Here is a 13,736-nt window from a genome sequence, read left to right as displayed (position 1 = left end):
TCCTCCCGTGAGCTTCCTGTACTCCTGAACGACAGCTCCTTGCCATGGGAAGTAGGAGAGGACATTTCATCACCGTCACACATACTGACCCTCCATGGTTGGGATGGGTCATGAGGAGCAAGGAGAAATGTGTGACTGAGTTCCCACCAGACACTTTCTTTTCCATCAGCTTACATGAAAGCTCCCCATGACCTCAGAGGTAGGCACCTCTGTCCTGGCTCAATAGAGGACATGAAGCTCAGAGATTCCCAGGTCTGCCCATGTGACTCGGCGGCTGGAGAGCCGGCCAGGATCCCATCCAGACCCTGCAGGGAAGGCAGCCACAGTCCCAGGTGCAGAGTCTACCTGGGACCCCACTGAATGGAGGTGCTTCACATATAAAATACTCATTTTGCTAAGATAAAAAGTAGACTCCCAAAGAGTAGATTAGGGGGCTTGAATCCATCCACAGCACTTCTGGGGATGGCCTGAAAGCCTGACCTCACCCGGATGAACTCTTTACCAATGTAACGACCACGGCAGTTAATAGGAAGCCACACAAATAAGAGATAGAAGCCGCGCTGACACTGCTTGGCATGCCTAAAGTGAAGATTAATGGAGAGCAAAATTTAAAATATACACTATTTGTTATATCTGTTCCATTATAAATGCTAATTATGATGATTCTGCAAATATAAAAAGGGACACAGAAAGAAAACACCTGTAACTTGAATGCAAAAACACTCGCTATTAACACTTTATTTTCCTCCTAAGCCTTTTGTTATGCTTGAAAAACTTCTTAAACACAAAACTGTGTTATGGACTACAGGTCTATGTCCCCCTCAAACTCCTATGTTGAAACCTAAGCCCCAGTGTGATCACATCTGCAGATGTGCCTTTGGGTGATTAGGTCATGAGGGTGGGGCCCCCATGACGGGATTAGTGGCCTCGTAAGTGTCAGAGAACCAGCTTGCTCTTCCCATTCTGTGAGGACACAGGGAGAAGGTGGCTGTCACCAGAACCCAGCCACACTGGCCCCCAATCTCAGACTTCCGGCCTCCAGAACTCTGAGATAAATGCTGTGTAACGCCCCAGTGTGGTATTTCTGTTACAGTACAAACAGACTAAGATCTAGGATATCAACAATTTTGTAGCCTTTTTAACAACATCTCGCCAGGAGCATTTCCACATGTCACTATTCTCTTTAACACCATTAAGAAGATGACACTAGAGTCTGTCAAAGGAGGAATAATTCAGAGGTATTCCCAGACCAGTAGGATTGTCAGTAGCTGTTTGGCTGGTATAAGAGATGCTGTGATGAACCCTCTTGTGCATAGTTTCTGCTAGCATTTTATGCAAAAGAAAGGAACATCAGATGCACTGCACTGTGTCTGCAGAGCAGGGTCTGAGCCGGTGGATGGCCCTGTGCTTACAGGCAGGCACCCCAGCACAGCACAGGACTGAGTCCTCATGGTCTTTAAGAATAGAGATTAGGTTTGTATCAACAAGATCCCCAGAGAGAAAGAAAGCTGTTTTAAGCCACATGCCCCAGCACAGGTCCTAGCCATGGAGTAAGCAGAACGACCAGAGAACAGTGACCAGAAGGTGAGAGGCTAGAAATTTGGTCACGTAACGACCATGCCAAGAAACTGAGACTGACCCAACAAAGAAATGGAGACAGCTGAGTTCTGGTGCGGGGATGACTCAGGGGCAGGGAGCGGAGTGGTCCATGAAGAGTCCCTTCCCAGTACAGGCAGGGTGAACAGACACCAGGGCCGTGGGGACACTCAGGCTCTGGGCAAGAGATCCCCTTCTTTGGTTTGCAAGGCAGTCAGGAAGCAGGCACCACTGGCAATTTTAAGTATATGCATATCTTCAAATCTATCACCACACACACCTTAAAATATGAAACAAATCAAAGGACGATTAATCTCTTTTTTCTGCTGTATAGTCCAAACATACAGAACTATGAGACTTACTATTCTCTTTAATAAGCTCCCCTATAGCACATGGCACCAGACTTGAGCTACCCAGATGTTTTGAGGATCTACATTTGAGAGCAGCATGGTACATACCCCATGGGCACACCTCCAGGGCCACACATGGGGGTCACCACAACAGATACTGCAGTTACTATTTGCAAAGGGTAGCTAGGATGACGGCTACACCTCTTCCCAATGTTACGATATAGAGAGTAAGATTAGGGTGAAAGAGGTGATTTCTAAAATTCTGAGTAGCACTTGGCAGCCAGAGCCCATTGCTACCACTCATAAATACTCAGTTACAAGAAGATGGAGATTTCTAGTTCCATTCAGCCCCCAGGGTCCTCCCTTTAGTACTAAAAACCATGGACATAACACAACAAGCAAGCAAACGCTGACAGGGGACAGAGGACTGAGGAACAAGGGCTGGGGGCCCGGTTTCCTCATTGCCTTCCACACACCCAGGACAGGGCACTGCCGAGGCCTCACCTGGGGCCCCTATGGGCACCGAGAGAAAAAGACCCAGGGACAGCCTGTTCTTCCAGCCAAAGGACCGGGAAAGGTGGCCAGGCAACAGAGGACCTTTTTGGCCTCACTCAACTGACTCGAACCCAACACCGCACCTGTGGTTGCAGGATGGCGAGTGGGGAGTTGGTCTTACACCTGTGCCCAGCCTAGTGGTTGTCATCAGATCCCACCACGGAGGGCAGGCTAAGGAAGTTGCTGATTCCCCAGCTCAAGTGGCAGAGGCAGCAGAGATGTCTCCACAGCCAGGCCAGGCCAGAGAAGTGCTGCCGGGGCACTTCCCTGCCCCCTCCCCCGACGGGCCCCTTCCAGGGTAGCATTAGCAAGGGAGAAGGGGGGGCAGCAATAAGCTGAGCCTCCACCCCACCCAGCACCAGTGGTGGGGGGCGGGCTGATTGGTCTTCACCTCCCCCACCCTGGTGTAAGCAAAAAGCATAGGGGAGCTGAACGTTAACACCCCCACACCACCCCGCAGGAACAAGGCAGCGAGACAGTTCTCCACTCTTTCCCCCTTTCCAGGAGCCAACAGGGGCCGGGGAGCCGAGTGTACACCCCAGGCAGACACAATGAAGCAGTGCAGGTCGCTGCCTGCCTTTTTCAGGGATCAGCAAGGCCGAGGGAGGGCTCTGAACTTCCACCTCACCTGGCAGAAGCAGGCAAAAAATTTAGAATTGAAAAATACAATTAAAATTAACCTCGCTGGATGGGCTCAATAACAGACAAAGCACAGAAACTGACAAAGAACCGAAATCAGTGGACATGAGAGCAAATCGACAGAATTTACTCGGTCTGAACAGAGAGAAAATATAATGAAAAAACAGAGTCTAGGGACCTGTGCAACTACAGCAAAATCCCCAAAGAAAGAGGAAGGGTCTGAAATAGTATTCAAAGACACAATGGCTGCAAACTTCCCAAATGTGGCACATAAAACTAGACTCAAGAAGCTGAGTGAACCCAAAAAAGATAAAACCAAAGACATCCAAGCTAAGACGTCGTAATTAAATTTCTGGAAACTAAAAGACAAAGAAAAATATCTTAAAAGCAGCCAGACAGAAATGACACATTACTTATAGGAGAGCAATTCACAGGAGGGCAGATTTCTCATCTGAAACTGTAAAGGTCAGAGGAAAGGAACGTTTTTCAAGCCCTGAAAAAAACAAAACAAAACTGTCAACGGCAAATTCTATATCCAGTGAAAATATCCTCTAAAACAAAAAAGAAATGAAGACATTCTCAGATGAAGAACTAAGAGTGTTGCCAGCAGGGCTATCACTAAAGAATGACCAGAAATGGGAACTGACGGCTTAGAACTCCAGGAAAAAAAGAATATTGGAATGGGGAAAAATGAGAGTAATAACAACAAGCTAGCCTACTTCTCATGAGCTCCCTAACTTATATTTGATGACAGAGTTAAGCCCTAAACATATACACAATTACCTTAAATGTAAATGGTCTAAATACACCATTTAAAACACAGATTTGGCAGAGTAAATAATATAATGTTCCGTTAAAGATACGCTGCATACAAAAAACTTACTTCAAATACAACATATGTAGATTGGAAGTAAAAAGATGGAAAAAACTACACCATGTAAATATTAATACACTATTTTTCTTTTTTACAAAAAGCAGGAGTGACTATATAAGTATCAGATAAAATGGGCTTTTACAGCAATGATAAAACGATCAATCCAACAGGAAGGCAGAAAAATTCTCAGCATCAAACAACAGTGCCTCAAAATACATGAAGCAAAATCTGATAGACTTTAAAGGAAAGCTAGACAAATCCATTATAGTTGGTGATTTCAACACCACACTCTCAACAACTGACAGAACTACTAGACAGAAAGTCAGCAAGGAAGAACTGGGCTGGACACAAAGGAAAGAAAGAGGAAAATTGGTGGAAGAAATATCAGTAACTTGAGAGATGTAGATGACACCATATTCTTGGCAGAAAACAGCAATGACTTGGACACTTCTGGTGAAAGTGAAAGAAGAAAGTGCCAACAGGACTGCATCTGAACATCAAGAAGACAGAAATCATGACTACAGAAGAAAAACACAACTTCAACGGACAACAAAGACACAGAAACTGTTAAGGACTTTACTTACCTTTTGTTTCAGTCATCAATTCAGACAGATTGCAGCCAAGAAATCAAGAAAAGGCTGAGACTAGGAAGGGCAGCAATGGAAGAATTAAGAAAGATCTTCAGGGGCAAAGAAGTGTCATTAGAGACCAACGTCAAGACCATCCATACCCACCTCTCCCCAATCACTATGTACAGATGGAAAAGTTGGACAGGGAAGAAGGCTGGTAGAAAACTGATTCCTTTGAAACACGGTGTTGGAGGAGAGCTCTGTGGATACCCCAGGCCACCGGAAAGACAGACAAGTGGGTCTTAGAGCAGATTAAGCCAAAACATCTTCGGAGGCAAATACCACAAAACTGAAGTTGTCCTACTTCGGGTACATCATGAGAAGGCAGGGTTCTTTGGAAAAGACAATAATGCTGGGAAAAACAGAAGGCAGAAGGAAAAGAGTGAGACCAGATATGAGATGGGTAGACTCCATGGAAGAAGCCAGGGGTGTGTGTCTACAGGAGCTGAGCGGACCTGCTGAGGACAGGACACTAAGGACATCATTCATTCACGGAGTCGCCAGGAGTCGGAGACAACTCAATGGCGCACAACACACACAACGTATGAAAAAAATTACCCCCTGACCAAGAAGAATTTGTCCCAGGTGTGCAGGGTCATTAATGCTGAAAATCAATCAATGCAATAATACACCTTATCAAAGGCTCGCATAAGCAAATTCATACGATATCAACTCATGCAGAAGAGACATTTTACAAAATCCAACACCCCTTCCATCCGCGATAAAAACTCTTAGTTATCAAAGAACAAAGAGAAACTTCACCTTTTAAAAGAGCATCTACAAGATACCTACAGTTAACATCATACTTAATGGCTCAAGGCTAAAATGCATTTCTGTGAACCAAAACTGAACATGTGGAAATGAAAATTAAAAATACAATACCACTAATAACCGCTCCAAAGTAAATGAAATCTAACAAAGCATGCGTAAGACCTGCGTGCTGACAATTACAAAACCTAAAGACCTAAATACTTGAAGAGACCTGTCTGGTGTATGGATTGGAAGATGCACCACAGTAAAGATGCATATCCTCTCCCAAACTGATCTGTAGGTTGAACACGATTCCTATCAACATCCCAGCAGCAGTTCTGAAGGCACAAACAAGCTTATTCTAACATTTACTTGAGAAGGTACAAGACCTAGGCTAAACAATTTTGGAAAATGTTGAATAAAATGTGAGGAGTCACTCTACTATCACGGCCTAGCATATGACCACGCTAATGACAGCGGTGTCGTGTTGGCAGAGGAGCACAAAACAGAATCTGGAAACAGACCCACATAAACATGCCACTGATTTCTGGCGAAGGTACAAAAGCAGTTAGATGGAAAGTGGATCACCTTTCCAAGAGATGGTGCTGGAAAAAATAAACACTGATCTAAACCTCACACCTTACACACAAACTAACGCAATGTGAATCACAGATACAAGTGTAACAAGCAAAACTAGAAAACCTTTAGAACAACGATGAAGAATTCTTGGACTGCACACCAGAAACATGATCCATAAACGCAAAAACTGATGAACTGGACCGCATCAAAATGAAAAGCCTTTGCTCTATGAAGTGAACAGGTGGCAGGACAAGCTTCAAGTTTTTAACAGGTCACCAATGACACTGTGGTGCACCCACACATCCTGGGTGGATCCCTGGATGTTTTTGAGTAGAGAGCCAATCCCAAAAGGTCACGTACAATATGATGTATTTCTACAGCATCCATGAAATGACAAGTGTAGATAAGTAAAACAGATCAGTGGTTGCCAAGGGTCAGGGAACCAGAGGGAGGTGGCTGTGGCTATATAAAGACTCAGCAAGAGTAGCCTTGGGATGAAGCTGTTCGCGTCTTGATTGTGGAGGTGGTGACACAAACCTACACGTGTGACAAAATTGCACTGAGATTAATATGCACTCACTCACATGTGGAACTGGTGAAATCTGTACAAGATAAGTGGATTCTATCAATGCCATTTGCTGGCTGTGGACACTGTACTATTACTTACACAAGGCACTGCCATTGTGGAAAACTGGGTAAAAGATACATAGGCTCTCTCTGCATTATTTCTCACAACTGCATGTGAACCTATAATGATCTCAAAAGAGTGTTTTTAAGAAAGATAAAAAACTGTCTACACAGTTAATCACTAAATTTTATGTGGAACCAGTAGAGAAAATTTCTTTTTTTCTTTTGTCACTTTCTATCCCTCCTCAGGAGCTAGAAAGTGTCCACACTAGCGAAGGCAGGAACTGAGTCTTCAACAAAGACCGCACCAGGCTCTGGGGCCCGAGGAGCCACCCCACCCCACCTTCTGCTTTCTCAAAGCCTGCATGTAGCAGGAGTTGAAAGGGGTAAAATGAAATGCTTAATCATATTTTCCTGGAGAACACAGCTACCTACAAAGCTCGTGAGTGTTTAAGGTGCGTACAAAGTGAGGGTAATTACTTTCACTCTCCTAAGTCAACAAAAGCAACCAGGGGAGGAAGTTCATGGAGATGATGTGATGCGAGTGGGAAGAACCAGGTCCGGCTGGTAAGGCCCCTGCGCACAGGCTGGCTCCTCCGTCTGAGGGCCCGCCCAGCCACCCTGCACACAATGCCAGCCACGGGTCTCATCTGACATTCTGCTAGTAGCCGTGCTTAAAAAAGTAAAAAGAAACAGGTAGGATTAATAGCAAAAATACATTTTACTTAATGGCCAACACACACATGAGAAGATACTCAACGTCACTAACCGTTACGGAAACATAAATCAAAGCCATAATGAGATACCACCTCACGCTCATTAGGATGGCTACTGTCAAAAAACACACACACCAAAAAACCAACATTGGTGAGGATGTGGAGAAACTGGAACCCTTGTGCATTGTCGGTGGGAATGTAAAATAGTGCGGCCACATTCCTCAAAAAAACCAAAAACAGAACTACCATATGATCCAGCAATCCCACTGGGTATGTACCCAAAAGCAATGAAAGCAGGATCTCAGAGAGACTTGTACACCTATGCTCATGATGCATGATTCACGAGAGCCAAGAGATGGAAGCAACCCAAATGTCCACTGACTGATGAATGCGTAAAGAAAGTGTGGGTAAAAAAATGTGGTCTACACATACAATTCAACCTTAAAAAAGGAAACTGACACAGGCTACCAAATGGATAAACCTTGAGGACATTATGCCGACAAAAACCAACCACTTACAAAAGAACAAATGCCGTAGGATTCCACTTATAAGAGGAACCTAGCAGAGTCAAAATCACAGACACAGATAAAATGCAGGTTGCCAAGAGCTGAGAGGAGTGGGAAATGGGAAGTTGTTCAGTGGGCATAGTTTCAGTTTTACAAGGTGAAAAAGTTCTGGGACTTGGTTGTACAATATCGTGAATATACTTTTAACGCTACTGAACTGTACCCTTAGGAAGAGTTAAGATGATAAATTGTATGTTAATGAGTTTTTTACCCCAATAAAAAATATTTTTAATTTTACCCACTGTACTCAAAGTATCTCAACATAGAATTATCATGAAAATGACTGGGATATTTTGCCCTCCTGCTCATGTACTAAGCCTGAAATTCCCATGGGAACCGACATGACAGCACATCTAATCTGGAAGAGTCCCACCTGAAGGCTCAGTGCCCACCTGTGGCTTCCCTGTGAAGCCTGTGCTGAGCTGGACCTTACCTGTCACTGCTATGTGACAAACCCGATAGCCAGATCCAAGTAACTAAAAATATCTGGAGGGGGGGTAGGATCTTTTTCTTGCTACCAGACGTTTTTGGACATGTTATCTGTTCTCAGCTCTTTGGAAAGGCTAGTAGGCTAATCTTGAAGTCCTCTGAACACCTCCTAAGCCTCTCCCTCTCCGTCAGGCCCTCGGGATTTGCCGAACATCAAGCCTCCCTTCTCTCAGAGCTCACAAACGAAAAGATCAGCCATGAGGGGAGCATGCAGGACCCTGAAGGACACAGAGAACACAACTCCTACAGTGAATTCTGATGTGCCAGGGACAGTATAAATTTTCAGTCATTTAACCGAAATGACACGTGGGAGTGAATTACTAGTATTCACCCCTATCGTGACCTTTCTCAACCCGTACTTGCAACAGCACCGACTACACCTTCAAAGGGTGACTTTGTACAGCATTCAGAGCGTGATTCGTATGAAAACACATCTGGTGAAAGCGTGCTCACCAGAAAAGGCACTCAGCCACCAACGCGAGTCAGCCGTTTTGATTAAAATCATCAGCTCTTGTCTAAGACAGCATCTGGGACTTCTTCCTCCCGGGGTGAAAGGAGACTAAAACGTGGTCAAGTGAAAACATGAGGATCGCTCTCAGAGATTCTTTGAACGTATCGTCAGAAAACTCAGAGATGTGAAGGAAAGCACCAGGGCGTTTCTGGCTGCTGTGCATCCCACCCACACAGAAGGCACTTTCTCAGTGGAACAACATGCAGGAACAGCACCAGCGACACTGTTCCCCACCCCAAGTCCCTGAGCAGAGACTGTCTGTGGACACGGGCGCCCCTGGCTAAGGAGCACCCCTTCATAACCTCACATTCGTGCTCCACTGGTGGAAAACGATCACAAGGACTTCTTTGTGAAAATTGTATTTTGCAATAAATTATCAAAAGTTTCATTGACAATCTTAATGGATGTGGTTGAGTAAGGGATGCTGAACAGGGCCAAAGAGGAGCAAACCAAATCTACCGACTCAGCACATGGCGGTGGCCTTTGGGAACCAAACTATGGTACAAACATCCAAGAAGAAAACGTTACGGACCACAAAGACGGTAAATGCTGTTCCATCTAACACGTGCACACCTGACGACCCTCTTCTCCCACCAGCCCCCAGGTCCCCCACCTCGGCTCAGCCCCTCCTCGAATAATCTCCCGAGGGCTGATTCTGAAAACTTTCCTTGGTACATTCACTTCAGACGCACCCTAGAAGTGAGCATTTGATCCTATGCATTCAGTGACCACGCAGATCTGCTGAAACATAGCTAGTAACATATAAAATTACACCTCAGGGTCCATTACCATACTTCACAGGTATAACCATAAGTCTGCTTAATAATTGAGATTGTGATCGCTAAAGTTCTCCATCTGTCATCTCAAGCAGCACTGCTTATACCTTATAATTAGCTCGCTAAACAATGTGTTACCAAAAAAGCAATCACGCCATCCTCACGTGAAAAAGTACACTAACTTACCCAAACCTGGTTAACAGGGAGAAGAAACTATTTCTGTGCATTAAGCCACCCCCTACAGAGATTGGTTTGGTCTGTTGTGAAAAACTAACAGCTTCTGAAGGCTCCTTTAACACGTAGGTTGTTAAACACACACACCATTAAGCCCTGTGGACTCATTTAAGAGAGCAAGAATGCTGTGGGTTCACCTACACAGGATTATTTTCATGGGCAGAAACACATCTGCAAGCACCAAGAACTTCTAAGGCTAAAATGAGTTCAGGAGCTGTATCAATAGCTATAATGAAAGAAACAGCAGTAATAAAATTTCCGGCTCCTCTCCCTGAGGACGGGTCCTAATAAAGTGCAGTCGTCGCTTGGTACCGTGGGACTGGTTCCAGGGCTCCTGTATATACCAAAACCCATGGATGCTCCAGTCCCTTATATAAAATGGTGTAAATATAAAATTGCACATAACCAGTATTTGCACACAGGTGACAGCAGGGTGTGCCTGCATTATCACTTCATGCACATGGATTCAGAGCAATGTATGGCATGTGCATGGCAAATTCAAGTTTTTCTTTTTGGAACCTTCTAGGTTTTGCTCCCCGCACCAAGTATTTTCCACCTGCAGTTGGTGACTCCTCTTTAGATGTGAAACCTGTAGACATGGAGGGTCGACTGTACGGCTCAGCATTTAGTACGAGACACACAGCCAAATGCAACTGCTGATGTTTTTGTCATTTGTGCCTGCCATGTCCCGGGTATGTACAACCTGACACATGACCAACCCTCTAAGGTTCTTTCTCTGTGATGTGGGGACAGACTGGCACAGTTCTCACCTCATTGAAGGTTATGAACCAAGTCATAGAGAATCTGCAAATGCAAGATTTGTCAGCGTTCCAGCAGTTAAGCATCTCCTCTGTTGACTCTGTGTCACTTATGTTTTAACAGAACCAGTACTGAATTTCTTAACTGATAATGCTGCCAACTTGCTCATATCTGGTTAAAGCAGGAAGGGCTAATCTGCAGCAGAGGAAAACGAGAACCAGCTGAATCCTGATGAAGACACGAGCCTTTCCCACCAGTGGGGAATAGCGATTTGAACCCACACAATCACTTCCTTAAGGCCCACACTCAAAGTCACATGCCAAGGGTCAAGGGTTTAATCAAGCCTGCAGATGTTTCTATCTGGCTTGTACAGTGCTTTGAAAGTTCTAAATTAGTTGCCAATGTTTAAACATCAGGACATTTGGCATCAAAATCTGCATTCTTGGGTTATCTTGCAATATAGGAAAACTGACCACTGAGGCCACATCCCCTCAGGGCCACAACTGGGGGCAAAGGATCTCCAGTTTATCCTAATCCCACCAGGCTGGCTTCCTCGCTGACAGTACTGTTGGGTGTTCCTGAGCACTGATGTTTGCAACTCTTGGTTCAGACCCTAAAACTGCCTTTCATCCCTGAAATAAAAACCCACAATCTAATCTCATTAGGATTATGTTAAAACTCTCTGAACAAACAAAATAAGCCCAGAGAAGAACCTGAGTAGAAAACACACCATGTTCATAGTTCTACGTTGGCACTGGCTATATGTCAGTTTGGAAAATGATAGCTTGTCTCATCACTTCCCACTTTTGGTTATGTTAAGTTAGCTGCTGCAACTGACGGAGTCCCTTCTAAACAGAATGTCATTAATAAGTAAACCTCAGTAGAGAGAGCTGGCCAGGTCACACACTTAATGGCAACAGCAGGAACTCCAGCTTTGCTGCCCAATAAGCTGATGCTTGGACCTCAACTTGCTGCAGTCACAAAACTTGGTGGTATTTTTTTTTTAATGTTGATTTGGTGTTTTATTTGACACATCCCTCCATTCCCATCAAAATGTGGGATAAATCAGTAAAAGGATTCTAAAAGGGGCTATAAATGCCGCATGCTGCCTCTCAGTAGATATTCAAACAGCCACAAGTCCACTGCCCCGTACCCGGATCTGCTTACCCATTGCATTGAGATAATGGTTGAAGGCCTGGCAAGGAGGACTTGGGGTTTGTGTTGATTTGTCGCAACTCCCGGGTGCCGGGCTCCTGTCTGTGTCAAAAGAGAAATACCCACTGGAGGATCGAGACAGCAGGGAGGATCTTCTCACAAAGATGAAAAGCGGGGATCTGGTAGCAAAAGGCCCAGGGCTGGCCGGTGGGGCCAGCGGGCCCTGAGGGCTGCCGTGAGGGCAGCGGTCCCCGTCGCCTTCAGGATTACCTTGTGGCACTATCTGTACAGAGGTGGGGGCCCCAGGCCTGAGCTGAGGAGGCCTCTCCGTGGGCTGTAATTGTCCACCTTCTCTGTCACACGCAGAACTTACATCAGAAGGTTGCTTTGCCATTTGGTCTTTTTTTCTGCAAGCAAAATGAAAGTCAAGATTAGCTTACGCAAAAAAATAATCACAACGAATAACTGAATTAGCTAATTTTCATCTACTCATTAAAAAGTTAATACCAAACACTTCAACAGTAAGTCGTTACTTTGCCTATTTCTCTGACAATCTTCCAAATAAGAATAAAAACACACATAATATAACAAAAGTATTATTATTTGTGTTGAGGGGGGGGGACTATAAACTTCCTGCCACCAAACAAAACACAGTGACATCAATGACTTGTGGGGCTGGGGCTGGAACGCAGACACAAGTTTAGAGAGAGGCAGCCTGTCTGAAGCCTATTCACAGGGCTCCGCTCAGCGCCCACTGGACTAAGCCAGAACCCCCAGGGGACTCTGATTCCTTGGTTCCCAGGACTAGACCCTGCGCGTGGGGCATCGGAGGGCGCGCAAAGGCAGCGACTGCAGGCGGCTGGCCGCGTTCCCCGCTCCCGCCCCATTGTTCTGCCGAAAGTGCTGAGGGCAGCAAGTCTGGGGAGGTTTGGCAAGGGCCGTCCGTCGTAGTAAGTGCGTCACAATAGAGTTTGTAACTCTGAGCCCGCTCGGCCCGCTCCGCTCCCGCCCGCCCGCCCGCGGTCCTTCCCACCCGGGCAGCGCAACGCACCCGGCCGGCAAAACTTCCTGCAAATCCACCCGCACTGCTAGGTGAACACTTCCAAACAGGGGGTCCCCGAAGCCGGCCCTGGGCGCCCCGACAAGTCAACAGTAACCCCGCACGCTAGGCGACCCCGGTCGCGCGGCCCCTTCACCCCGTAGACCCTCCCTCTCCCCACGAGCCGGCAGAAACTCACGTCCGCCCCTTTCTTTCCGAGCGTCGCCACCGGGCCCGGGCCCCGCGGCGTCCGGCCCGCACCCTTCGCCGACCTGGAGCCCCCAGACCGTCACCGCGAAGGCGGCGCACAAGACAAAGCCCTGGACCCGTGCTAAGAGGCCGCGGGGCGGCGCAGAGCCTGCAGCTGGCCGCACGCCCGCCGCCGCGATCCGCTGGGCCGCCCAGGATTCCACGCGCCGCGCCTCTGTCCCGCACCGCCCCGGCCGCCGCCGCCGCCGCCGGGAACATCCTCCCCTCGGCCGCTCCTCCCTCCCCTTGCGCGCTGCACCCGCCGCCAGCGACTCGGCCGCCTCCCCGCGCCGCTGGCGCCGGTGCCCGGGCTCCCAATTGGCCCGCGCGCGCACGCTCTGCGCCCCAGCCAATCGCCGGCCATGGCGGGGGCGGCGCCTACCGGCCAGGCCGCCCGAGGCAATGCGATTGTTGACAAATTCGCCTCGGAGCACCTCGCGGGCCGCGGCGGGGACGACGGCTTCCAGGACTCTGGGCCCCAGCGCCCGGCTACCCAGCCTACCCCTCTGTCCGTCCGGACGCCGCGCGCGCGCGCCTCAGTGGCTCCCGCCGCCCGGAGGAGCCGGTCACCTGGAGACAAAGCAGGAGCCGCAGGCGGTCCTCATACTCCGGTCCTGGCCGCTGGCCTCTGGCCGCCGCCCCC

General features: G+C 47.3%; 1 protein-coding gene across 3 annotated transcripts in view; it reads right to left on the bottom strand.

The window, feature by feature from the left end:
• BCL2L11 (BCL2 like 11) overlaps positions 1-13,736 on the bottom strand; it is a 39,159-nt gene that overhangs the window by 24,358 nt on the left and 1,065 nt on the right. Inside the window, exons 1-2 of one of the 3 annotated variants that reach the window (XM_016216203.2) lie at positions 13,044-13,312; positions 11,818-12,212 (exon numbers count right to left, since the gene is read on the bottom strand). In XM_016216203.2, the coding sequence (XP_016071689.2) occupies positions 11,818-12,212; positions 13,044-13,312 (664 nt within the window). Of the gene's footprint in view, positions 1-11,817; positions 12,213-12,312; positions 12,468-13,043; positions 13,313-13,736 lie in introns of those variants that run through there. The other 2 variants (XM_016216202.2, XM_016216201.2) reach the window with 2 other exon arrangements.

This window comes from Miniopterus natalensis, chromosome 13 (assembly GCF_054644295.1).
Source record: "Miniopterus natalensis isolate mMinNat1 chromosome 13, mMinNat1.hap1, whole genome shotgun sequence".
Lineage (NCBI taxonomy): Eukaryota > Metazoa > Chordata > Mammalia > Chiroptera > Miniopteridae > Miniopterus > Miniopterus natalensis.
This window is presented reverse-complemented; position numbering and strand designations above follow the sequence as displayed.